Source organism: Drosophila santomea, chromosome 3L (genome assembly GCF_016746245.2).
Source record: "Drosophila santomea strain STO CAGO 1482 chromosome 3L, Prin_Dsan_1.1, whole genome shotgun sequence".
NCBI lineage: Eukaryota > Metazoa > Arthropoda > Insecta > Diptera > Drosophilidae > Drosophila > Drosophila santomea.
In genome coordinates, this window is record NC_053018.2 from 21,073,033 (window position 1) to 21,100,397 (window position 27,365).

A 27,365-nucleotide genomic window follows, 5' to 3' on the forward strand; every position below is an offset into this window, starting at 1 on the left:
ATGCACAATGCGCACGTGTTCAATAACAATTGTGTTGCATACTTTAGTGCGCCGGGACAAAAGGATGGCATTAAATTTTAAAGTTGAGCTGACTGGCATCGCCGAGCAAAGCGTCAAACGGTTTACAGCAAATCAATTAGAGCTAAGAACTTTTCCAGCGCTAATTGCAAGAGATTTTCTTCCTCTTCTGCTGCTGGTCTTTCTTCAACTCCCCCCGCCACTTCCATCGCCATCTTTTCTGTTGACTTTGTTGTTGGGGAAAGCGCGGCCAGGCAGCCAAAAAACTGAGCAGGAAATAAAATAAGTTCCAGATGGACAAAGGCACTGCCCCATCCTCCGACGCTCGGCCACTGGGTTCAACAGAATTTTCGGGGATTTATCATGGAGCGCTTTGTAAGGCTTTTCGGGTCTTTGCTGGCCATGTCTGCATTGCGTATTTCCTATTCGTGCAGTTGAAATTAATGTGCAAGCCTTTTAATTACACGACAAATAAGCAAACAGCCCAAAAAGTTTTGCTCACTTTGTGAGAACTTCAAGATGGAATGGAATGGAACGGCGCCGAGTGAGCTATGGCCAAAATCACTTTGAATTCGAGGGCTTCGAGTCGTTCATTTCTCGCGAAGGAATCGAAATCTATTTTGAAAAATAAAGGGTTTAATTTAAGATTTAATGAGTTCTCACAAATAGTAAGCATAAGAGCCAATTTCGAATCAGTTTGAAATGGTTCAACTTTAAAAAAATTAACTTTAAGAATAATTTCTAGTGAGACAATCTCAATTAAATATTGAAGAAAATGAGTAAAAGTTTTAATTTAGAGAAATTTAAATAAGGCCTTGTTCCATCCCTAATTAACCAGAGCCTGCAACATTAGTTGAGTTTACATGACTCTGTGTGTGTGTGTGTGTGTGTGTGTTAGCCACTAATTAATTTGGCTTTGACTGAGAGAGCTGAGAAATCGCCGGCAGCTTTTGGCGACGAATTTTTCTCCATGCCAGCGGCAATGCGGTTTATTCACGACTCTTCTGCGGCAAGTTTTCTTTTGCCAATGCCCAATTTAAGTGTAAAATCGAGGGAAAGTTTATCAAAATGCTGCTTAATCAGCTTTATTTACAATGATAGCATTTGCATTGCATTTTCGCCGGGAGCAAAAACAAGAGGACTCGAGGGCAGCAGGATGGAGGACGCAGCACAGCGTAAAATGCATTAAAAGCGAGGCAAACAAGTCTGGGGGGAACTCTCGCAGGACTTTTTCCACCGCACCTCATTCAGAAGTTATGCATTTTTAAGTGCCTGAGTGAAGGTCCTGCTGCACGGAGAATAATCAATGCAATTAAAAGAAAATCCAACGGATTTTAACTGACATAGCAATCCGAAAAAGGAATTTGGATTTTTTAAATATATATTTAATGTAGAGTTATATGTTCACAAGTTGTGATTAATTTTAAGAAAATTAATTCAAGTAGGCGTACAATTTTCCATAAAAGACTAAAGCCCTCATTATTTAAGTGTCTCTTAGACATTTATATAATCATATCGAGAGTTCCTACATATTTTTCCTTAAATACAAAAAGGAACTCTTTATTTTCTCATGTGCACGACAACCACATCCCGGCACGGAGTCTCAATGGGGTCCTGTGCCCGACTCAGGCAGGTCCTGTGGCCGCTCCTGCTGTTTACAAAGCTACTTAATCGAAGTGGTGCCGATGCCGCCGCTGGAATTTCCCGAAAATCCTTGCCCTGCCGATCGCCCTTCTCCACTTTCTGTGTACATTAAATGCAGTTTTTTGCTCTTGGCTTGCAGCTTTCCTTCTTTTTTTTGTTTGTCTGCATTCATTTGGTTTCTGTTTGCATCCGGTTTTCATTAATGGTCTTAACATAAAAATACAATTTGCTGACGTTTAACTGGCTTGGCGGACGTTAATAAATTTTTAAGCGTTATTTGATTTAATTTTTTCCTTACCACTTTCGAGAGTCCCCGAAATGTGCCGGGAACTGAATGATTGCATCGCCCTTATGGGGGAATTTTCCAGCCGCTGGCTCTCCAGCTGGCCAAGGTGTTGGAGTTGGTTAAGTGTGTGCCCTGGAGGGTTTTCCGCCTGATCTCCCGTCCAATCAATCTGTTTACGCTTATGGATTCGCCAGACGGATTATTTACACAGGGGCAGTCAGGATCTTCATAAGTGGCTGTTTAGTCTGATATATGGCCATGGAGGTGGAGTTGGTTAGCAACACACCCAAAATGATAGTCTAGATGGCAATTTCAGAAGCAAACATCTCAAAACGAACCAGTAGGTACTCATTCAATTTAAGTACCATAAAGCCATTGGGCGGACTTGTTTATTTCGTTTCATATTATTGAAGCACATAAAAATGCTTCTAAAGAAAGGTATGTTTATGTATGTTAAAAGAAACTTATATACATTTGAATAAGCCTAAAATGAGTATGAGCCAAATCACAAATTTTATTTCGCGGCTAAGCGAGCCATTTATTTGAAATTTAATTTATTCCAGCCGTGAAATCCATCATCTATGTATCTCCGACAAAGCTCTCGAAATTTTTAATTAGCGCAATAAACCTTCAAATGTTGCTGTTAATTCGATTAAATGGTGGAAACTACGCCCGGATTCCGGGTCATCTGACATTGCTGACAACTGCAGTGGCTGGGCAGAGTGGAAAGCTGGAAACTGGGAAATTCCCCCGAACAATGCTGCACCTGTTACTGCAGCAGCAATAAAGCAAAGCAGCAGCTCAAATTTCTCCGCCCACACAGTTGTGGGTGGTAGTTCGCCCACCCCCGTTTTCCATTCAGCTTTTCATTTAATTGCGGTCGACTTTTGGGGTTTTGACTTACACAAGGCGAGCAAATCGGGCAGGGGAGTGGCTCTCGCCAGCAAAATGCCAATCATCAATCAAGGTGATTTGTTTCAGTGCCCCCCCCAGCCACACATTTCACGCTGTTGTGCATTTCGAAATGGACAGGCACTGATAGCGGTCGAGTGGGTCGAGGGGGGGCTGCTTTTCAGGGGGGTTTCAGAGGTCGGAGGTCGGGTAGGGTATGCAGAGGTTCATTCGGCTTGGCACATGTGGCCAATCACTTGCATACACTTCAATTGCTGTGGTTTACTCACTCTCAGTCGCATTCCTTTCGCTTATACGCCCCAAAGTTAACGAACAAGTTAATAAAACATGAAAATGTTCTCCTCAATCAAAAATAAGCAGTAGTGGAATGTCATAATCAGAGAATAGAACCCAATATTTCACTTGATATCTTATATTATAACTAGCCAAACGTGATATAAACATAACAACAACTTATACAAATATACATTTAAAGAAAAATTTGCACACATTCGTATAGCACTATAGTAATTCGACAAATATTGCAAAAGGAGTGCGCATAAACGTGGTAAATTTCGACTGGCAGTTGTTGTTCATCAATGAATTTAATCACGAAAATGCTGCCCCATTTGGCAGAGACCCTTTCTCGATGTCTACTCACACTGACACTCACACTCGCACTCACTCAAACAGTCACAACACTCACAGCACTCGAACCCCCCCACAGACAATACTCCTTACCGCACTCATTCAGTCGTTGCATATTCATGAGCCAAGCGCTGGCCTCCTTGTTTGAGTTACCGACGTGGCTTTGATTTAATTGCCTCGATTTTGTCTATAATTTATTTTAAGCCTTCCCTCCTCCGTTCAGAGATCTAGCCTTTTTTTTTAACCAGCAAGTTCCCCTTCTACTTGGGCAGGGGTAAATGATTCGTTTAATTCGCACAATGCTGAATTCCCATTTTAAAGTTCTGCGTTGTGTTGAATTACTTTCGTTCCATAACAAATAAATATATTAAATTATAGCTTCTTGGGACTCATCCTTGAAACAATGAATTGATGGCGGCATAGAAAGTTACCTGTAACTTTTGGGGGAATTCAACAGTCTAACATTTTCCTTCCACTGATTGCTTTGGCTGCTTAAGTTGTAGGAATAGTGCACTTTATCCTGGTTCCGCCAAGGGATCCTGCTGCTGCACATTTTTGATGCTTTAAAAAGTTGTGGGGCTACCGCTATTTTTATGCGCCATTCACTTTTGTCGCCGTTCAGTGCGCGCTAAGAGAAATAGGAAGAAAAGCCCGCTGTCTCGCAGGATACTCCTTCCTCTCCCTGGCCAAGTTAGCCCTCTCTTTTTCGTGTTTGCAGTCATGTTTCATACTTTTTCGCAGACATTTTTAGCACTTTTTTAACATTCCGAAAGAGGTGTGCGCATAAATTTCTTGGTGCCCTGCAGGCGAATTCTTTATGCAGAATATTCCGCAGTTGCGAAAATAAAACGCCGCAAATCGTTAAAGAAGGGAAGAAGCGCGGGAACTAAATTCAGTTTAAGGCCAGACTGATTGTAATTTGATTTGGCCCTACCCGCATTTTCCACCGCACACCCACTACCGATTTTGGTGATTTCGTCTTCCTAGCGACAACAAATGTCATTTCCTGTCTCCGTGCGATTTGTGACCCAAGAAATCGTAATCGCACTTTATCTATTAGTGAAATTTTCTTGCCACGCCCCTCTACTCCCAGTCGGCCTTTAATGAAATTTACTCGGGTTGCCCCGTTTTCTATTTACTTTTGTGCCACGAAATTAATAAAGGCCCTCATTGGCCACCAGCCCCTCCTTCGCATTCGATCCGGACAAGGCCAAGTGGAAACTTAATCCCCAAGGAAATTATGTGAAAAATGTGCGTTGGGTTTGGCATTTGTCCGGCGTTTTCCTTTTCCTCACAGGTTGGCTGGGGATTTTGTATTATTTTTTTGATGCTCTAAGTTGTTAAGCGGCGAATAGCTGTAAATATTTTTTTTGGTTGGCTTAAAACATTCAGCGTATGGCCGGAAATAAAAGCTAAGGGTAGGGGATGGGGTCGAGCAAAGGGTATATCAACAAGGGCAACATGACCCCTTTTTCATTCCCAGTTTGGAGCTGTCCTTTTCCGCTTTTTCCCCGGAATTGGAGGTTCATTTTTAAGCTGCGCAATTATCATTAAGTGGTGGCCGTTTTGAAGATCAGAGGCGTTTCCTTGGGAGGGGATTTAAGGGTTTCTAAGGAATTTTCCAAGGCCTACTGGGCAAAGAATTCCCAGAGAAAATTCATAAAAGTATCAGAATATTAATGATAGATGAATAGAAGTAGTGAGACATTTTTAATAATTCTAGGAATCCAACGAGGGTATCATAAAAATAAAACATATTCTTGAAGTCGAGTTATTGGAACGCTACTTAATAATTTTACCAAAAACTAAGAAGTTCTTAGAATAACAAACTAACTTATATTCAGAGAATCGTAAATTTATAACTCTCTTATTGCAATATCCTTGCCAATTGGTATTTTGGAGCACATACGTTTTTCCTTTCAACAGAAAGGCGCTCATGACCTCCATCAGCATCCTTTTTCCAGTGACCCTCCGGTGGTTTGTTCCCTTTTCCTACTTTTCTCTTTGAATGCTTAAGGTTTTCTTGTAATTGTATAAAGGTTGGCTGTTCAATTTGTTTGAGTCCCGTTTCCTGGCCCTCCATGCGGATGTTGTTACGCAACGGATAACTTGTGGGCCACGGTGTGTATAAGTTATGCGATGACTGCATAATACGGATTACACATGAGCCCACCGAAAACGGAGGTATGGAGAAAACTGATAGATTTCCTCCATTGGCAGGACACCCGTTTAATCAGGACGATTGTCTTTCGTTTTAGTGAAGGTCCTCAGACATATCAACACGTCGTTCACGTGTTCGAAATCGTGAAGGGAAGACAGTAGTTTACCTAATGCTGATTTAATTTGTTAGGTCATTGTTTTGGAGCAGACATAACGCTCTAATTAGGCCACAATACAAGTAATAACAAGAGAGAACGCTATAGTCGAATTCCCCGACTATCTGATACCCGTTACTCAGCTAATGGAAGGGAGGAGACTCTTAAACACAGTTTTTGGCGGTTTGTAGGCGTTCTAGTGGGCAGAAAGTTTTTTGGCAAATCGATAGAAATTTACAAGACCAATACGAACATGAAAAAATATCAAAACATTTTTCAAAAGTGTGGGCGTAGCAGCTTTGGGCGGTTTGTGGGCGTTAGAGTGGCCGTGGCAAAATGTTTTTTGGTAAATCGATAGAAAATTACAAGACTAATACAAAAATGAAAAAATATCAAAACATTGGGGCGTTAGAGTGGGCGTGGCAACATGAATCGACAAACTTGCGCTGCGTCTATGTCTCTGGAGTCTGTATGCTTAATCTGAACTTTCTAGCTTTAGTAGTTCCTGAGATCACAGCGTTCATACGGACGGACAGACAGACGGACATGGTCACATCGACTCGGCTATTGGTCCTGATCAAGAATATATATACTTTATATGGTCGGAGACGCCTGATACATACTTTTCAACGAATCTAGTATACCCTTTTACTCTACGAGTAACGGGTATAATTAGGTAAATTTAAAACCGAACCAGATAACGAAGTACGGAATTTATATAATGTTGTGATGTGCGTCTAAAAGCTTAATTTTCAAAATGCAAAACTGCAATTACCAATCAGAAGAAAATTGTAATGTTTAGGCTTGTTCGTAATAACTATTTTTATCAGACAATTTAATCGGCTTGCAATTTAAAAGTTATCTTCATGATTAAAACAGATATTTAAGCCCGAACCTTTTCAATTACGAAATATTGACTCGTATCTACAAAAATCTATCAAAGAACTGCAACAATTTCAGAGACAAGTCAAGTGCAAAAAATATGATTAAGAAAACTTAATTAAAGTGAAGTCATCTCGAAAACGACTTGGCCATTTTCCCATTGTATGTGATAATTAAATATGCCGGATTTAATCCATGAGCTGGTCACCGGACGCATCTAAGTAATCGCCAGGCCAGACACTTTAGGGATCCCCAGGACCTTTTACCTGCCAGGCACTCTGTTTTCGTCTTTATTTCATTTTAATTACATTGCAGTTACATTTCACAATTCTCGGGGCCATTTAATGGCCGGCTTCAGGGCTCTGGCAGTCAAATCAGGCGTATGATAAATTGATTGCGAACGCATACTTACGTGCATGTCCTTGCTCATGCATGCATTTATGAGTACACACAGGAAAAGTGCAATCTAGATGCTACAGCAATTCACATTTAAGTTAGTTGTCCCTTCTTTCAAACACATTACCTTCCAGAAAGAAGTATTTTCATATCTAATCATATTCAAAACTATATTTATAATATTTCAGCATTTTTCTCCCTGTGCATACAGTCATGTGGCATATCCCTGTGCTTGTCTCTCGCTGAGACTTTTGTGCTTCATCCTGCGAAAGCTGGGCTTTAATAAAATTTTACGCATAAACTGCCTTTGATTGAATTACATTTCATTATTTCGCCAGATATTTTGCGACGAGTTCGTGGCCAAAATCGTTTCGACTTTGCTTTTCGTTTTGTCAATTGTCATTTATATGGCCAATGTTCTCGGCTCGACCATAATTTATTTTCTCTTCTATCGAGCTCATCTTTATTTGTTTCTCAGTTTTCAAATAACATATTTAAACAAAATTTAAGTTAAGCTTTTTCAATTGTTAATGGGAAGATTTTAAAAACTAAATATAACATATTCAAGATAGCTGCGCTTGGGCAAGATTGCAAAATAAACTTAAATAGTTAACATTTTGGTTTGTGTTTCTAATTCTGTTGGTGATGTGTGGATTTCCTATATATAATATTTATCTCACAATCATATTATACTGTCTGACGAGGTGTCAGGTGTGTATTCTGGGTCGATGTCGATCGCATTATTAGCTTGCAATGAATAGTTGACTTCCTTTCGGATTCGCTTGCCCTTTCCCATGCTGCTCTCGACGTCCTCATGGGACTGCTGCGGCAGCTTCTTTTGCTTCTTTGGTTTCTTCGGCTGGCTTTGGCCCATCAGGTTTTCCCAGTAGGCTGGGTCAGTGTTTTCCGTATCATCATTGTAGTCATCCTGCTCCTCGTGTTCTTTCTTAGTGGCGTAAGAGGCGACCTTGAACGACGAAAGATATTCGTTGGCCCAAGACTCCTTCTCCTGAATGCCTCGAATGGTACGGTCAAGGAGTTCGGCCACCGCCTTGTCGTCATAGTGAATAGCCTCCCCCTTCCCGTCTTTAAAAAGATCCTCGGTGCCAAAGCGAAGGATGTTTTCGAGCTCGTCCTTCGTGAAATTGTTGTTGTTGGCGTCCATTCCCGGGCGAACCACAAGATGAGTGAGCATCATCTTGTGTTTGACAACCTGCATAATGCGCTCCTCCACGGAGTTGTGGGTCACAAATCGGTAGATCATCACCTTCTTTGTCTGACCCATGCGATGAGCACGTGAGAAGGCCTGAACGTCGTTGTGTGGATTCCAGTCTGAATCGAAAAGAATGACCGTATCGGCTGTGGCCAAATTGATACCCAGTCCTCCTGCTCGAGTGCTCAGAAGGAAGACAAACTGCTCCGCTTTGGGGGCATTGAATCTATCAATGGCTTCCTGACGTAAATCGCCTCTGATTTCACCGTCGAGGCGCTCGTACTGGTAACCCTCCCCTTCGAGGAAGTCCTCGAGAATATTCAGCATCTTGGTCATCTGGGAGAATATAAGGACCCTGTGGTGGTCCGCCTTTAGCTGTTTTAGCATCTTCGACAGCAAGTCTAACTTGCCAGATGCTTTGATCAGCGAATTAATCTCGTAAAGACCACTGGGCAAGATGGTCGCCTCCTCGGCGGCAGAGGGAAAAAGATACGGATGGTTACAGCACTTTCTCAGGTCCATCATGATGTTAAGCAAGGAACACACGCGACCGCCGCCGTTCTTATTTAGGGCCTTGAAGTTCTTGGTGAGGATAAGCTTGTAGAATTTCTTTTGCATGGACGACAGCTCTACGCGCACAATAAACTCCGCCTTTGAGGGCATGTTCTTAAGGACATCCGCCTTTAGGCGACGGAGCATATGCGGTGCTAAGATCTTATGCAGTCGCTTCACTTGCTCCTCCTTTGCAACATCGGCGAACTTGGCCTGGAAGCTCTGCAGGTCATCAAACTTGTCAGAACTCAGGAAATTAAGAAGATAAAACAGCTCCTCAAGATTGTTTTGAAGCGGAGTGCCGGTCAGCAGCAGCTTGTAGACAATACGGTACTTGCTCAGCATCCTGAAAAACTTGCTCTGGTTGCTCTTTAGCCGATGTGCCTCGTCCACGACCAAGACCGCCCAATCGATGCTACGCAGGAAGGCGACGTCCAAAGAGATAAGCTCGTAGCTGGTCAGAATTACGTTAAATTTGTACTGGGTTTGTTTTGCCCGCATGGTTTTGGTGGTTACCTCCTTGCAGCTCAGCTCGTTTTTTCGGATAACCGCTCTAGAAGTTTTGCCCCCTACATAGGTAATACAGTAAAATTCTGGAGCCCAGAGTTCCAGCTCTCGCTCCCAGTTGGCCACTGTGGAAAGCGGTACGGATATAAGGAAGGGTCCGCGACAATGGCCCTCCTTAAACAGGGAGTAAAGAAAAACCACTGTCTGAATGGTCTTGCCCAGACCCATCTCGTCGGCCAGTATGGTGGGGATGCCTTGGCCCCAATTATAGCGAAGCCAGCTTACGCCATCCATCTGAAAGGGATGCAATTTTAGGGCCGCCTCTTTTAAGAAGACTGGCTGGTCCTGGTACTTCTTATTCAGGTCCATGGTGGGTGCAGGCCTATCTTCTGGGCGTTCCTTCTTGCTGAACAGCAGTTCCTTGTAGTGAGCGATGGCCTGTTTAAGACCCGGGATGCCGTCATTTTCTATCTCCCAGCTACTGTCGCTATAGGACAACTCTCGCCATTTTACCAAGTAAAAAGTGCAGTCTTTGGGCTCTTTTCTATGATTGAAAACCCGCTGGACACGGAGCCACTCCGGCCTAATGCCGTACCTGTAAAATCGCTCGTGCAGATCGCGATCCTGATCCTGATCGTCGAACTCCTCGAGACTTGACGGCTCTTCCATGTCGTTCCGTCTCTGGAAGTTCACAACCAGCGAGGCGTGGTGCAGGAGGATCTGCCATTCGGGAATCCATTCGCAGTGCCAATAGGACTTATCATGCCACTTGATAAAGTACTCGCGTACTTCACCTTGAGATGGTCTGGAGTGGCGGTCAATGGTCCAGCGCCATGACAATATCTTCTCGGCTTTTCCGGGAAAGGGGATGCAGCGCGGACAGATCCAATCTTTTTTTGGAATCGAATTCAAAGGGGGAATCACACAGGTTCGGTGGTAAACGGAAGGACAGGAATCGCAGCACAGCAGATCTCCTCCATCGTTACAAATCCTGCAGTATTCTTCATCGCGAAATGTCTGCTTGTTGGCTTTTGTTTTTGGCCGCTTGTCCTTGGAATCCTTGCCAGTTTTTTTCCAGTGTTGGCCAGCCACCGTCTTAGATGACATGCTAATTGAGTTAAGTTTTCGCAATCACTAGTTCAGAAATGTAAGAAAAATATTAGGTTTCTATGGGATCCTACGCGACAAAAAAATTTAAATTCTTAAAAACACACTTTACCATGAAACTGATCATAAATGCGCGCCAGAATAAATGCGTTTATAATCCCGAACAAGCACCCGTTCACACTGGTCTTCTGCAAAACATAGATGTAAGGCGCCTTTTACACTAGGATCGGGTTAAGATGCGATTACACTGTGTCGAGTTTTGAAGGCGGTTAAAGATTTTTTAATAGATATGCGTTACAAATTTTTGTTGGCATTCAACCGCTTTCGCTGTAACACATACAAGAAAATTAAATATAACAGAACTACACGAACATTTAAATACATATTTACGCCCTAACGATACATAGTGAGATCAGCCATAAAGGGCTCCAGATATGCATTTTAGAAGCAAGCTGGTCAATTTTAATTATAAAAAACGATGTTTGGCTGAACGTGCTGAACAGCAAAGGTAAACAGCCTGAATAACGGACAAAATGTAAAAAGATGCGACCCCTTTAAGGTCGGCTGTCACTGGTTGGTATTTTCCAATGTATTGAATATAACTTATACCTCGTTCTTACGGGCTGGCTTGCAGCTGATCTGCATTCGATAGGTAAACAAATATAACCAGAAGACTAGAACATCCCTAAAACAATAAAAATCGATCAAAATATCGATATGTTTAATTTGAATTAAGAGAGAAAGCGTAATTTAATTGGAATAAATGTTTTTATTTGTAATACCAATGCAAAAGATTCGAAGCCCCAAAAGTGCTATTAATTTTATGCTTCAACTGGATGTAAATGGACCGTTAAAGCTGCGCTCTTCTTGTCGATGCCTGCGTTTATCCAAAACCAAAAACCAGCCGCAGAGCAACGAACCAGCGACCGCCGAAACATTTCAAAGACAATCCACCAACAGCGGCAACACCGTCAACAGTCGGCCACACCACCATCCATTCACCATTACCATCGCCATCGCCAACAGGACGAGGACAATGGATCAACTCAAACTCAGACCTTGTAACTGCCTGACCGCACATCCACCGACAGTGGCCGGAATGGGGGTGGCTGGTGAATAGGTGGCCAAAGAAGTGAGGGCCAGTTGATGGCCACATGTCACAGACATTATGGAATCATGAACTTATGCGCACCTGTGCGTGCCTGCGGGGGAGCCGGCGGCGGGACAGGACTCCATTTTGGTTATACCCGTGTGGACTTGTGGTCGAGGACGGCGATTTGAGGTCTGACTGGAGATGGTTTCGTGACTCGGCGAGGATTTCATCGATCTAATGTTTAGCGTATAGAAGCAGAAACATGTCAACATACCAGAAATATATTGACTGCATACAATGCGAGTTATTATTTATTTTATATTACATCCTTTAAGCCATGCCATTCGAACTTCTCACGCAACCATCGCCAATTAAGACCCGGGCCATTTCAATCATCAATCAAAGTGTTTTGTTACGACTTTCATACGTCATGTACATGGCTCGGAGTCACCGCTTTTTGCTTTTGCATCCCATAGGAGGCTCCTCGCTATAGCTCCCGCATATCCTGTCCCAATCTGGGGAGCCAGTGATGCGGAGGTGTGACTGCGACACAACGGGCGACATTTATGGTGTCGTCGAGACGGATTTCCATTACAGCCAGCAGACAATCAATCACTGTGCACCGAAATCAATTGTCGCAGCTCTTATTTTCGTTTTCAATCTCATTTCGCTAAATATTTATGAGGCCAACACTTGGGCCGTTCGATTTGTAATCCTAATGAGGCGTAATTAGAAAACATTCAATTACATTTCATTGGCATCAATCAATGGCGCTTTCCATGACCATTTCAAGGATGACAACTTTTAGTAAACCGAGTTTCAGTTTCCCAGCGCATTGTTGAGATGCCTCTAGTGCTCTGCCCCGCTTTTAATCCACTTTCCCAGCTACTGTTTCTGTTTGTTGCTCCTGATTGCTGCTAAAGTTTTCCTTCGCTCGCCCACTTGTTTGAGATTAAGCTTTATTGCTAAGAGGTTTAGTACGCCTTTTGATTTATAGATATTGGATCATATCACTCACCCTGCCCCGCCAACATGGGAGACTGTGTTTCTTTGAGAAACCGGGAATGTGAAGCTGGCCAGAGCGCGTAGCTTCATAGAAAAACTTCCTAAACAAGTGAGGTAGTTGGAGGTATAGTCTGTGCACAGAAGGGATAAGATATATGTATGTCTAGTGCTTAAGTTTGGAGATATTATTATTGTTCTATACATCAAATAGTTTTGTATACTTGAAGATAATACGTTGTTGGATTTTCTGGCTTAGAATACAAAGTACGTGTATTTGCTTTATTCAAGAACAATATTGGATTTATTTTTAATTTTAAAAAAATTTACTATCTAAAATGTAAAAAAGATGTATTATTGATACACTGATTGTATCTTTAAGTTAAACTTTTCTTTCATTTGTCGAACGTCAGCCACTTTGTTTGGTTCAAGCCTTGCCCTTATCTGTTATTTGAAGTATTGTTCAGGCACCTTTAGGTTGATAAGCTTTTTTATGTGTACTTTGCGCAGCGCATTGGGAATTCGTTGATCCTTTGTATGTCCGTTTAGCGCTTCTCACTTGTGCCTTTGTTGCATACTCTTAGGCGCGCGGCTGAACTTGTTTACAGGCAAACTAAGGACCAAGGACCCAGGATCCTGTACATTGGCCCAAAAGTGGACGCTGGCTATTCGGCATCCTTGACAGCCGCACAATTTGCTGCCGCGTTTTTGTATCTCTCAGTGCTTGTTTGTCTGCATCAAAGCGCCTGGGTTCTGTACACAGAAATAAATATTTAAGCTCCAAACAGAAAATCATATTATTAAAATTAAAACCGCGTGTGTGTCTTAACAAATCTTAAGCCCACCCATATTTAATATAAGTATACTTGCCTTAGTGTACGTAAAATGAGTATTCCGAACCGCGGAACCCAGCAGTTTGGAAATGAATTTACCGAAAAATAAGTATTGTTCCCTCTGTATGTTTGTGTATGTGTGCAGTTGACCAGCAAAAAGTTTGCGCACTGATTGCAAACTTGTTTCAATTGTTTCGTAAACCCAACCGAAGGGAAGAACCCAGAAGACTCCCGGTGGGTGGATGAGCCGGGTGGGCTGGACGGTTTTTGTGGACCGGTTTTTCCGCCATGAAAGTCAAGGCGAAAGCTACGAGTTCCGAGTTCCGAGCTCCGAGGCCAAGGCAATTCGCCTGCATATTTGTGTGGCTTAGTTTTCGTTTCACAAACGAAACGAAATGAAACGAGCGGCATAAAAACCCATTGAAAATTTGCATACGAAAATGAAATTCAAATAGGTTTCCCATGTCCCTCGCAATCAGTTCCGTTCCGGCTAGTCCAATCGAAAAAATAGTGAACGAAAACTTTCGCTTTTCCTCCGCCGCTTAAGCCCTGTATTTATGATCCACAATAATGCAAAGGGATATATCATCTTTGAGGCTTATCCCCTGCGCCAGTTGCCAGTTTTAATCTAAATCGTTTGGCTGATTTGTTTATCGAGGCTTTCTCTGGACGCTTCTACCTCGGATTTGCGATTCGAACACTAAGTGATTTTTCATTGACTTTGTAATGCAAATTGCCTGTCTGTCCTCCCCTTTCTCTCCTTCTGATTGCGATTGGCTCGCTCTATGGGCCTTTTATCAAAGAAGGACTAGCGTACGGACCCTTCAGCAACTCGAAAGCCAATAAAATGCAAATTTTTTACTCGCGTAAACAAATGCTAGAAAGATGCCTAGAGATGGGGACTCTACGTGTCTGAAGCTGAGAAATAAACCTGTGATTTATGTGTACTACGCTGAGGGCATCTAGAGCCCATTCAAATTTTGCGCGAAATATATGTTCAAGTCTTCAACAACCAATACCTTTAATGCGGTTTGCCATTAAGACTTTCCTCCTGTTCTGTATGAATTCAACAATTGTACTGAAACATAAGCAACCGTAATAAAGTTCTCATAGGGTACTAACCTTATTAACTTATCCCAGTGCCTTGTTTGATTGCTTCTTCATCCTGACAGCTCACGATCCCATCTCCAGTGGTCGATGAAGTCCAAAACCCAAAACCCAAAACCCAAACTCATTTCCATCGGCATCAGACTTGACTTGAGCCGGGACCCTCGACTGGCAGCCATTGATTTAATTGTAAGCTGTTGAATTTTGATGGCTTTTAATTGTCTTAAGACCGGTTCAGCAAAAACCAATCAGTGATCCTTTGATAAGACGTGGTAGATGGATGGGTGGACAATGGGTCGGGCCAAGGGAAGGGCTCTGCTGTCAGCAGAATAGTTGGAAATTCCACTTAGTGCTGACTACTGACCCACTTATTGGTCACTTCTGGTTCTGTGTTTCCGTCTGTGTCGTCCCCGTCCATCCCATCACCATTCCTTCCAAAGTCAGCCACTTGACTAAATAGCACTCAAATTTGATTTTGATTTATGCTGCCCAGCAGTCCGCACCGAATTTCCTCCTCTTTCCCCAAGCTCCAACTTCCTTCAAATTTTTCCCCCACACACATAAGTACAATTGCTGGCTCATAACTTTGGCATCTAGCGTAGTATGCCTTTCATATTTACATGCTCCTTACACGCGCATCGGCGTGTAACAGAGAAGGAGTGCCATTTACACGCAGCGAAAATGTGTTGATTGGGATTTTTCATTGACGTCAATGACATCAATAGATAGGGTCAAAGTGCAATCGAAACGAATGGAAAGTTTTCTTCTCTATACATTTTTGCTTAGCTTGAAGGAATATTTTGAATACAGTTTGTGGATCCTTTCTTCCAGTGCACCCTTCGTCTTGCCAGTTTTCAAAAAGGGTTGTCCGAAAAGGGTTGCCCCCGCACCCCGATACCTATTGAAGGCTCGTGGAGCAAACGGTTTCGGCATTTCCTTTTTGTTTCCGCCGGCATCCTTTGGCCAAGACACGGACACCTTCCCCCCATCCCCTGCGTTTCCACAATGGAAAATACAATTTTCGCAATCTTTGCTTATCTTTTCATCTCTGCGGCTGCCTCGTTTGCTGCACGATTCGTTGTTGCTGCTGTTGGCCATCCAGAAAATCGGTAAAAAGCTAAGATCCAGGGGGCGTGGCTGACATTAAGGCGGGGGAGCAGAAGAATGTGTTGGCTGTGTATGCTGTGTATCTCTGTCCTTTGTTTGTCGGCCGTGGCGGTAATACCGAGTTGGAGGAGTAAGCTCTAAGCATCGGTTATGGGCGAGGTTCGCTTGAAAAATATAAACTATTTTCAACCTAGTAGTGTGATAATTTGTAATACGACAATTGGGAAGCTTTTCTTTCACATAGTTCAATAGATTAATATAGGGAAAATGCGTCGATCCATTTTATTTTCAAATAAGATGGACGATCAATTGATTTCTTCATGACCTACTAAATTTGGGATGAGAAAAGGACACCCACACAAAACTAAAAACATACTTGAATACCAATTAAATTTATCTGTTCTCAGAAAATATTACGATTTTTAACATCTGTTAGAGAAAGTCATGAAAAAGAATATGATCTAAAAATTAATTTAGAGGAATATTTACAGACTTATACTTCCTTACTATTTTTCTTATAATTTATTGCTAGTACTACGTAAGCTTTACATTCGAAAAAGCCATAAATGCTGCACACTTACCCTATTGAGCGGTATTAAACATTTTTATTTTGAAAATTTTATTGGTCTCGGAAATAGTGTGACATCCAGAAATTGCCGGTCTCCCCTCACCGTAAGTCAGTTTGTATTTCTTCTGCCGTTCGCCGTTTTATTGTTGTCATAATGTGGTGGCCTCTTGCCGCTCGTCTGGCCTGTATTCCCGTGTTCCTTGTAGTACTTTGGAGCTATTGCCACTATTGACTAGCTTCAGGCTCCTCCGCTGCCCCGCTCCTTGCCTCATCTCATTTCTGCATTTTTAGTGCTTACTGCAAGGATATATAACACACTCTGCTTGCACCCAACAGTCTGGGCTTGCCTCCCTCAGAATTTCCACTCCTTTACTGCAGTTTTTATAGGCAACACACAAAGGTGTATTATACTTAACATGAACAGGGATTGCATACATTGTTCCTGTTCAGCGGGCTTTTGTCCGTGCTTCCTAGCTGCTCCATGCGTCAAATGAGGATATTCAATTTAAACTTGATATGCATTTTGTGTTGTTGCCACGGAGAAACTGGATGCTCAACAAGCGTATTGGAAATCAGAGCAATCATCATCCGATGGGTCAAGGGTCTGAGGATTCAGCTTGGATATGAGCGATGCAGACACATTTACATATAAACTCACATTCCGCTTATACCTCAGAATTAGATAAATCTAAGGAAAGTGGGTTTAAACATTTTATGTAATGTGATACAGAAACAAAGAAAAGGATACACTTTTGTGCAATTTATATAACTATTTTTTTAAAATGTAAAAATATGTGCTTATGTAGTTGTAAGTATAACCAAAAACCAGTGGCATAGGTGAACAATTAGCTTTGTACTCAACGCTTATTGATTTGGCAGATTAATTAGGTGCAGGTATTTACTAATTAATTTATTAGACGTCAGAGCAATTTACAGCAAAAAAACCGCACACAGTGCGATGCAAAATAAATTATTTACTCGAATTACACCTGCTTTCCCTGCAGTTCACAGAGCCTGAAGTCGAAGTCTCACGTTTCTACTGCAATTTTGCCCTGCTCATACCGGCAAATGTGGGATCCTGAATGCCTTCGCCTAACAATACGCACGCAATTACCGCAGGACGAGCAGCCGAAAAGGGCGAAAACTTCAACTCCCAAACGCTTGACGAAAGTTTCACAGTTGTCCTGATGACGACCATGATGATGATGATGATAATGATGGTGGCGATGGCGATGGCTATGACGATGACGATGGCGCTGGACAAACTTTTCCGGGCTCTAATTGCCCAAGTGGCTTTCGAGTTCGAGTCGAGCGTCGCCACGTAATGGAGAAAGGAGCCCCAAACTTTTGCCCAATTCAGCAGAACTGCGAGCACAACATCTTCTTCGCCTGCCGCCGGACAGGATCCCCCAGTTCTACTTCTATTTCACTCACAAAATGCACAATCAAAGCTGACCGTTGGCGTTATTAACGCAAATGAAAATGGTGCAATACTCCTACACCTGCGGCCAAAACGGTAGTAAAGCTTACGTAATACATAACCTTATAACATAATATTTCAGCAAGAAACGATAGAACTTAACCGCTGCATCTTCACCAATGCAATTAAATAAACTAATCAGAAAAAAATTTGAATTTAAATAACATTAAATTGCTATTAGCAGTGATTTATGTAGGTAAATTGGTTATTTAAATCAGGAAAATCATCTATAATCATTATTTTTAATTTAGGTGCTTGATTATACTTTTCAATATAATTAGTTAGATATAACCTTAACCATAGTTGTTCATTGGGGGTGTCAAGAGTGGCTGTTACTTACATATATTTCAATTTATTAGATGGTCAACCATCAGTGTGGGTAGCAGGATGCACTTGGCCTAATGAAGGGTTGGAGGGGATGGGGGATGGGGAAACCATACACTCTAACTTCCAGCTCCTTTTCACATATGCAGTCCCGTAAAACTTACGGCTCAAAGGCCAAGACTTTGTCTCCACAGTCTGCATATTTACATTTTACCTTTTCGGTCTTTTGGGAAGGAGCTTTAGCATTTGCATCCTGCACTTAACTTCTCGGCAGCTGCGTAACTTTTGACTCTGTGTCAAAAGGGAGAGAGTTTACAGGAACTGGGTAACAAAGTCCTTTAAAGACCTTTGGACCTAAGATTGCTTATCCACTCATCCTATGAACTTGGCCTTTTAAGTGATGTCTGTAACACCAATCTAATGCATCTTCCAGATACTTTCTTCTCACTGAATACGCCAAGTAGCTAAAGTTCACACAGGCGGAGCTGGTTTTGTTCAAATTGTTATTAAATTCGCGATTCATCCTGAAAAAGGTATTTATCCTTTGATGCCTAGGATGCAATGTTTAAGGAGCGTTACCGTTATCTAAGATTTGGAATTCGACTCCTTTGCTAATTATACCCGTTACTCGTAGAGTAAAAGGGTATACTAGATTCGTTGAAAAGTATGTAACAGGCAGAAGGAAGCGTTTCCGACCATATAAAGTATATATATTCTTGATCAGGATCAATAGTCGAGTCGATCTGGCATGTCCGTCTGTCCGTCCGTCTGTCTGTCCGTCTGTCCGTCTGTCCGTCTGTCTGTCTGTCCGTCGTATGAACGCTGAGATCTCAGGAACTACAAAAGCTAGAAAGTTTAGATTGGCATACAGACTCCAGAGACATAGACGCAGCGCAAGTTTGTCGATTCATGTTGCCACGCCCACTCTAACGCCCACAAACCGCCCAATACTGCCACGCCACACTTTGAAAATGTTTTGTAATTTTTTTTATTTTTGTATTGTCTTGTAAATTTCTATCAATTTGCCAAAACCGTTTGCCACGCCACTCTAACGCCCACAACCGCCCAAAGCTGCCACGCCCACACTTTGAAAATGTTTAGATATTTTTCATTTTTGTATTAGTCGTCTAAATTTCTATCGATTTGCCAAAAACTTTTTGCCACGCCCACTCTAACGCCCACAAACCTGCACTTCTACTAGCTGAGTAACGGGTATCAGATAGTCGGGGAACTCGACTATAGCGTTCTCTCTTGTTTTTGTATATAAAGCCACCGCAACCTCATGGCGTGATTTTCTATTTGACCACGGCCTTGCTGTCATTGCCACAGATTGTGGCAAACTATCGCTACCAATTTTAAAGCCCAATAAAAGCCGCAAGCCATGAAACCTCAAATCTTAAGAATTATCTAATACTCATTCCAGAGGAGCTATTCCAATCAGTTTCGAATGGAGTCGGCACACAATGGATTGCGGTTTATTGTGCGAGGCGTCATCAGCAGATTTCGACGTACATATATACACAGAGATATATTCTGGACACTCCCTTTTCTGACCTCGGTTCATTTGCATCATCGATACGAGAAGACAATCTTCTGCGCAAGATGAGGAATTCAATCTTGTCGCTGTCCTAATGTCCTCGAATTGAATTTTTAATTTAATTTAGCTGTAAGTAAACGCGGGAAGGGAAATAAGAAGTGAAACTGAGGGGAGGGCGAGGGAAAACCAATTTGTTTTATTAAAATCCTGGCGTTGATTTTTGCATAGAAATTGTCTAATCAAAAACAAATTTCATTTGAATAGTGTTTGATGTCGAGACGTGACTTTCTCCTGCCATTTACCCGAAGATTTCTGCCAGGTGATAACCAATAACGAACGGCAGGTTTCTCCTTCACAATTTTCTGGGTCTCACGAAAATTCCTTCCCACATTTTCCGGACCGTTTTTCCCAGACTTTCCCCGCTCCTTCGACAAACCGCAAGCGGCAAAAATTATGCTATTAAAATGTATTTTTTCAATTAGCTGCCGTCTCCTGCGTTTCTTCGGCTGTCTGTCAAAATATATAGGTATACTTTTTCAGCGGCATTATTAAAAGGTCGGCACACAGCGTGCGATTTTGTTTTTGGACGGAGGGAACTCAACCCTAATTAGAAAAGACCAGACAAAAAGCAACAAAAATGACAGGCTTTGTGTGGCGCAAACAAATTTTAATTAAAACCCGCAAAATTAACTGGAGAAAAAGTGCCGAGAAAAGAGAAAGTTCAACCGCAAAATGTTGCCAAATTATGTGGTTGCAGTTTTTCCCCAAACGAAAGTAAATATGAAATTTTAATGGTTTACAAAACAAACAATTTGCTATAAATTTGATAAGTATTAATATGGTGCGTTTGAGAGCAACTCATTTTATCATCACCTAAAATCATAATTTATTGGTTAATACATAAAGAATTAGTTCAGTGGTTTAATGAACCTACCTCCATTTATGTTAATTTTATAGAAATATTTTATTAGAAATTTGATACTGTCCTGAAGCTGCATTTTGGATTTTAATATACAAGTTCTCAATAGTTATGATAATAATAATAATATTTTAGAAAAGGAGAGATGTGAATTTCATTGCCTAATTGCATGATAACAATCTTTTGATAATTCATGGCAAAAATCGTTATTGGAAAAGATGACAGTAGCCTGGAATTTGAGGTTCCACGTTTTTGCTTGATTTGCACTGGCTGCCATTAAATTTCCGCGGAAACTGTTTGCCATATAACAACAGGCAAACATTTCTCCCCCCATTTATATCCATCAACTGCCAATAAATCATTACAAAAAATCGTTTTATGCTAAAAAATCGATGTGTACATGTGTGCGTACAAGCATCCATTAGTCTTGTGTGTGCGCGTGAGTGGGTGAGTGTGTGTGCGAGTTGTGGGAGTCCTGCAAACAGCAAAAAACGTTCAATATTTGCCAGCAAGGATTTTTTGGTAATGTTTCAATTAACTTGAGCAAAAATATTTATGAGCCTGCCCCATCAAATTGTCTGGGCATAAAAACGCATCGAAGAACCCCACACGCACACCAACACACCCGAGCTTCTGTCCTTTCTCTCCCCACTCTCTTCCTTCCACTTTCTCCATCCTGCCGCCTGTTTGTTTCTCGTTTGCTCGCATCAGCCGACAACATAATTTGCGTCTATTGGATGCGTAGCATACTTTTTGGCCATGGGCTCGGTGCCAACCAAAATAATAACAGCTTTGGGAGTTTCATGGAAGTCACGCTTCCATAATACTCTTGAATATACCAAATGGTTTCTTTTCCTTCATTTTTACCTTGGTTAACCTTAATAGATAATACTAAAGTACTTAGTATTAGAGGAAGTAGAGTGTGCAAATTAAAATCCACACCATTTAATTAGCCCTACATGCTCAACCAAATATAATGTTGCTTTCTCTATTTAAATAGCTATACTACCAAATATTACCAAAATTATGGTTTGCCTGCAAAGTGTCTCGAGACATCACGATACCTTTTGCGAAGGGTAAGCCGACCTCATAGACACATTCAAACAGCCGCAAAGGCAATCAAGTGTCGCTGAAAACAAAACACACGAAATAATGGCAATGGGGTTGAGGTGGGTGGAATGTGGGTGGTGAGTGGGCGGCGATGGGCTGTGGGTGGGTGGACTCCCCTCCCGGTAGCTTATGCGATACAAGCAACAAAAGCATCATCAGAATATCGGTAATGTTCGACTGGCTGTCCCGTCGAAATCCCTATACCCTTCACTTCCTCTCCAATCAATTTGGTGACATTTTAAAGCATCCTCTTTATCGGAAGCGACCAAGGTTGTGATTGTGTGCCGAAATATTCTCGGATGGCAATTATCGGGAGCTTTCCCAAAGCCCAGACAGGCCAAATTTCCCGAACTTTGCTGCCTCGCTTCGACTTTGGAGAATTGAACTCCGGGAACGCCCACTCTCGGAAAATGTCTATGGCAACTTCATCAGCAACGGCTGGCAGACCAAACGACCAAAAATCAATGGGCTGGATAATATTTATGATGCCCATACACTCACACACATGTGAACGGCGAAGTGGGTGGCCTTTTCCGCCCACAACCACCCACCCAACTGGTGTGAAGTTTGGCGAAAATGGCAAAAGTTGACAGTTGCGTATGCAAAGTGGCGAAAAGGTTTCGGAAGGGGAAGGGCACAATTAACAGGGCATAAAAAACTCCGTGCCGCAGAGAAGTGCCGCATTACTTCGCCTCCGGATTTTCCTGCTAAGCAGATAAGGAAATTGTACGCATAATATACAAATTAAATACATTAAAAAATATATAAGTAGTTGCGTCTTAAGTGGTTGGCACCTTAAGAGCCCGTAAAAAACATAATTTATGCTTGGCTATAGGTAAATCCAGTGATATTGAAGAAAGGTGCGTGGGCATATAATATTGTTTCCAGTTTTTAGGGACATGTTTTAAGCCGTGTTGATAGTGATAGGCTAAGAACAACGCCGTTTAAGTGTAAATTTGATATTTTTATACTTTTTCCATGTGTGTAAGCATTTGGTGCAACATTTTCCAGCGGCAGCCGCAAAAGAATTTGCCGCTCCACTGGGCAACCATCGGCGTTTCTTTTGCCGCCTCCCACATTATATATAACTACATAAATCGAATCCGAGGCTAAAAGAGCTTCCATTTTGTTTGCGGTTTTGGTTTTCCTTGTTCTCGGTCTCTACACTTCCCGCAGTTTGCCCCTCTCAATTTTCGCCCGACTTTCCTCTGCTGCTGTCTCTGACAATTTTCTTTTTCGATTTACCCTTATTTTTTTTCAGGTTCGGCTGCTGTTGCCACTCGTCGAATGTGTTTTGCCTTTTGTTCGAATTTATTGTCTATGTTTCTGAGGCGAAGGGGGTGCAATGGTCTTATGGCATACAAATCGCTTGCCTCTACCAAAGTTTATCGATCTCTGTTTGTCTGCCCGTTTTTCAGGGGCCTTTGTAGCCTGTTTGTTTCCGGTTTTCAGACTCCGCCAGTCAAAGTAATTATGTTTTATCGGAAATGGGTCTGGAAAATGAGTGTGGTCTTCCAGCTTTTAAGATATTAAACGCTGCAGTTAATTGACTCAATCTGTAGAACACATTAAAGCCATGAAGCCAATGCTAAGTACCAGCCATTACTGAATACATGCAGTATCGATATGAAAATTGTTTTGGGCCACTGTTGTTGTTTGAGGGCTACATTTCGCTCACATTTGTGTACTTTGCTCATATGTAAGGCAAACAAACTCGTAGGCATATGTATATATTTCTAGTGTGGGCGTTGCAGGGCAGTGGGCGGCACTCTAGACACATATCGAACTGACATACGCCTCTCACAACTGATTGATTGTAGGAGAACTCAGTTTTCGAGAACAAAGCGACAAAAATATGTCATCAAACATAAAAAATGCTTCATCCAAAAGTCAATACAAAAAAACGCGATTAGTTAAAGCAAAGGCGTTTGGAAATTTTGACAAAAATGGTAATATCTTCAACATATGGCATTTACCTCGAGGGATATCTTGGATTTCTTTATGGGTGCTGGTGAAGAATATACTTAAAGTATAAAGTTGAGATTCATCTGGGTCCAGCTAAATAAAACAAACATTCCATAAAACCAAATTTTATCTTTTGTAAGTTCCTTATAGATGCTGACATGACAACAGTGACGAAATATGACATGAAGCATATTGAAAGCGAATTTATCCCAACAGTTTGTGATAAAATATATTTTATTCAACTGCGAAAACGTCTCTGATGCTGATTAAGTATGTACACGATTCACAAATTGCCTCTCAAATATAAAGAATTAAGGAGAACTACTTAATGGATAGCGTTGGCAGAACTGGCTGCCATTTCCCTATAATAAGCTGCCTGGATTGCTTTAATCAGGATAAAACATTGTGAGCTCACAAAATGCTCCTTACCGCTGCACATTTTCCATTTTCCGTTTCTTGAGCTCTGTTGCTTAAGATCTCAATCAAATTTACATTCCCGACCCAGTCCACCTGGCGGAGCGGAATCCTTTGCCTGATACTCGGGGGCCAGGCAATCCTTGGTGCAGCATTGGCAGTTGCCCGTAAAATACTTCCATTCCGGCTTCCGCTGCACATTTCCACAAACAATTGCTGAATCGACCGCATCCTTTTCGTCCTTGTGCTTAATGGACTGGGCTATTTCGGCGGGGCAGTTCCTGGAATGGGGATAGCGCTTTCATAAATATTTTCCACGGGAGCCACGCGTCCTGAACATCCTTACTGAGTATCGGATAGCAAAAAGCTGCGTGTGGCGCGATTTCGCCGCTCATCAATTGACACGGCAACGCGCATTTAATTTTTTATGCATGAAGTGTAAATTAAAATTAAATTGACTGTGCGGTGTCCAGTGTTTTACGTTAGAAAAGCTTTCCCAGCGGCCACCGCTGCGTATGAATAATGAAAAATTATCATGTCGCGGAACTTTAAGTTCCCAGCGACCTCAGGAATGCTTTTTTCGCCCATTTATTTTTATATTTATATATGCTCGCTACTTGTTTTCTTTTTGTCGCTGCCACTGCTGTTGCTGCAGCTCTTCTTGTTGTTTTTAATTAAGTTATAAAATATTAATTTGCCCTGTTTTTATGGTTGTTTGTCCGCGTTGCGCTGCTGCGGTTGACATGCATTTTGTGGTCGCAATCGTGCAGTCCAGATCCGCAGCCTTTTCCCATGCATCCATCCTCCAGGGTCTCGGCCAGGAAATTGTCATCCAGTTTCGGGCTGGTACAGTTTGTACCAAATGATATAGAGAATATTTTTAATTTAACAAGAATAAGTTTAGTATTTGCCTTTGATCTCGGATGTCGCTAGGCAACTCGCATATATTTTCCGTTTATATTTATATAGTTTAAGTGAAGTTTTATTCAGATCTGGTTGCCTTTTAGCATTTCACGCGTCATTTAACCCTCTTTGATTTGCCGCCCTTTTCCATCATATAGAGATGCTCAGATTACCGAGGCGCCGAGGCTGACAACTGTTGCCTGGATTCGAGATCCAGGACTCCAGCTACGCGGCTGCTCCTGACTATAATTTGCGATGGCATAGTTGGCTGCGTATTCGATTTCTCTCATCGGTCACTGGGCGTGCCTGCTCCTGATTTAATAGGAAACTCGGAAGTCACCTTCTTAACGAGCTTTAATCTTTGCGCAGCTGTTACACCGGGAAGATATTGGGTTAATGCTGGCTTAACCCAATTTTGCCGAGTGCCTTTGATAACTTATTAATTAAATTGGCTTGTGGCAGAGTTCGGAAAGTATTGGCCCTAATTGAACTTTAGCTTTAAGAAATAATCCTTTCTTACACACAATTGTTATATAGTTATTTCACAGATATTGCACAATAATTAATGAAATATCGGCAAATATATTTATTTTATCCAAAGTTTCAACTCATAATTGATAATCCTTATTTTAAGCATCATATTGTTATTTTACCGTGATAAAATCGCATTGAATTTAAAGTTGAACATTCGTATACTTACAATGAATGTTTTATTTAACACATTTAAATTATTCAAGATCAATAAATCCTTTCCAAAGCTCGACACAAATATAGTTTTTATAATGTTGATGCAGTATTTATATTTTATATTTTGGTGGGTGACACGTGGCTTTCATTTTCGCGAAGTGCATGGCTAAATTTTGAGATTTGGAGAGTTTCTTCACCCCCCTGCAATTTATTTTCTGCGGCATGGGCAAGGTCCTTTAATAAACCTTTTAGGGCGCTTCCTGTCTGGCTTATATCTTCATCCATTTCACTTATTCATTGACAACTTGATAATCCCCGCCTGCAGCCGTTAATCCAGCTTTGCTTTCCACTTCCGCCTGTTCGTTCCTAATCTCAATTCCACAACCTAACCCAACATTCATTGCTGTTGCTGCTAAGGACTCGAACATGACAGCTGTCATATGTTGCCATTCCCTTACATGTATAAGTCCTGTGGCATACATGTAGCTATGTGGCACATTTCCCAGCATATTTTTTTTATTTTGCAATCCTTTGTCTCTCTGTTTTGAGCGCTGCTCTTTGTGTCTGCAATTCAATATTTTTACGCACCAGCACGTGCTCTGCTCTCCCCTTTTCTGAGCCTTTAGCTCTCCCTCTCTCGGAATACTCAGCTGGCGAAAGCTTTCCTTTTTCTCCTCTCTCTCCGGCCAGCTGACTGGAAACTCCGCTCAGATGTTGAATAAAACATTTGTCTCTCGCTTTTCCTCAATTTTTCCTCATTTTCTGTGCGCGAGGTTTTCTATTGTACTGCTCCACATTTGCTCGCTGTCTTTGGCAGCGTGTGGAGCTCAATTCTTCCTGGAAAGAGGTCCTTAAGGAAGTTAAGGAAGTTTTGTTTTTGATGACGTAAACACCTGTGCCGTGTTCATACATAATTTAGCTTTTTCACCACGAGATTTGAGCACCTATAAAACTATCAGGGAGACTCCCTCATTATTAGTCTGTTTTATTATTATTTAATTGCTTGTAAGTACTTAATTTTAAGATGAAGTTATCACAAGACAAAGAACCATGTGGAAATGAAATGAAATATTTCTTTGACAAATTATTCTGATTATCTACCCTGTAAACAATAATTTGGTGTTAAAGCTTTCCGACTTTAAACATAATATACTACTCGTATGTTTTTTCAAATCATTGGGCAATTAAGTTTGGCGAGCGCCGGCCATTAGGTACTTTGGACAATAATTCAATCAGAGTTTAAAGCACCGCCCACTTCATAATAAATAACAACATAATCACAATCAATACCTGTCAAATGCATAAGCTGCCAATTGAAGGCAGTCGACAAAGAAGAAATACAAATCACAATGGCTGCAAGAACAACCAAAACAACAACTCGACATCCGTTTCGCTGGCCCTTCAGTAATGACATTTACAGCTTCGGGAAGGAAAAACGGGGAAATCGGGGAAAGCCAGGAAAAGCGGAAGAGCGAGGCAGCGAGCAAGCTCATTAATGTTGTTTTTTGTCCCCTTCTTTTTGTATTCTGCTTTTCTTGGCTGGCCAAACTACTTCAATTATTTGCTTTGCTTCCATTTTTGCCATTGAATAGAATTTAACGCTCATTGTTTGGCTGTTCAGCGTGAGTCTCGTTCCTTTATTTTTTCTCAATTTGCCCGCCATGCAACCCCATCATCATCATCGTTTGGCTGCCTTTGTTCTACGCTAATTAAAAGAATTTCCAGCAGGTGTTTGTGGTTGCTTCAAAGCGAAGAAGAAATGGAAAGCGGGCTGGTGGAAAAAGCTGGAAAAACTGAAATTGGTCTTTGCAATAGCATCGCAAGAGCCAACAAAAAAATTATCAGTTCAACCGCTTA

The 27,365-nt window shown here is 41.7% G+C and overlaps 2 protein-coding genes across 2 annotated transcripts; one reads left to right on the top strand and one right to left on the bottom strand.

Annotated features, from left to right (window-relative positions):
* Positions 1 to 7,476: 7,476 nt before the first annotated feature.
* LOC120449208 (chromodomain-helicase-DNA-binding protein 3) lies at positions 7,477 to 10,638 on the bottom strand. Its single transcript, XM_039631573.1, has 2 exons — positions 10,572 to 10,638; positions 7,477 to 10,486 (listed from the first exon to the last, which is right to left on the bottom strand). The coding sequence occupies exon 2, from the start codon at positions 10,457 to 10,459 to the stop codon at positions 7,763 to 7,765; it is 2,697 nt and encodes an 898-aa protein (XP_039487507.1). The 5' UTR covers positions 10,460 to 10,486; positions 10,572 to 10,638; the 3' UTR covers positions 7,477 to 7,762.
* Positions 10,639 to 11,200: 562 nt separating this feature from the next.
* Positions 11,201 to 15,615, top strand: LOC120448899. Its single transcript, XM_039631119.1, is given in 4 exon segments — positions 11,201 to 11,564; positions 15,305 to 15,486; positions 15,488 to 15,538; positions 15,540 to 15,615. Coding segments are annotated over 4 exon segments (651 nt in total). The 5' UTR covers positions 11,201 to 11,222.
* The last annotated feature ends 11,750 nt before the right edge of the window (positions 15,616 to 27,365 follow it).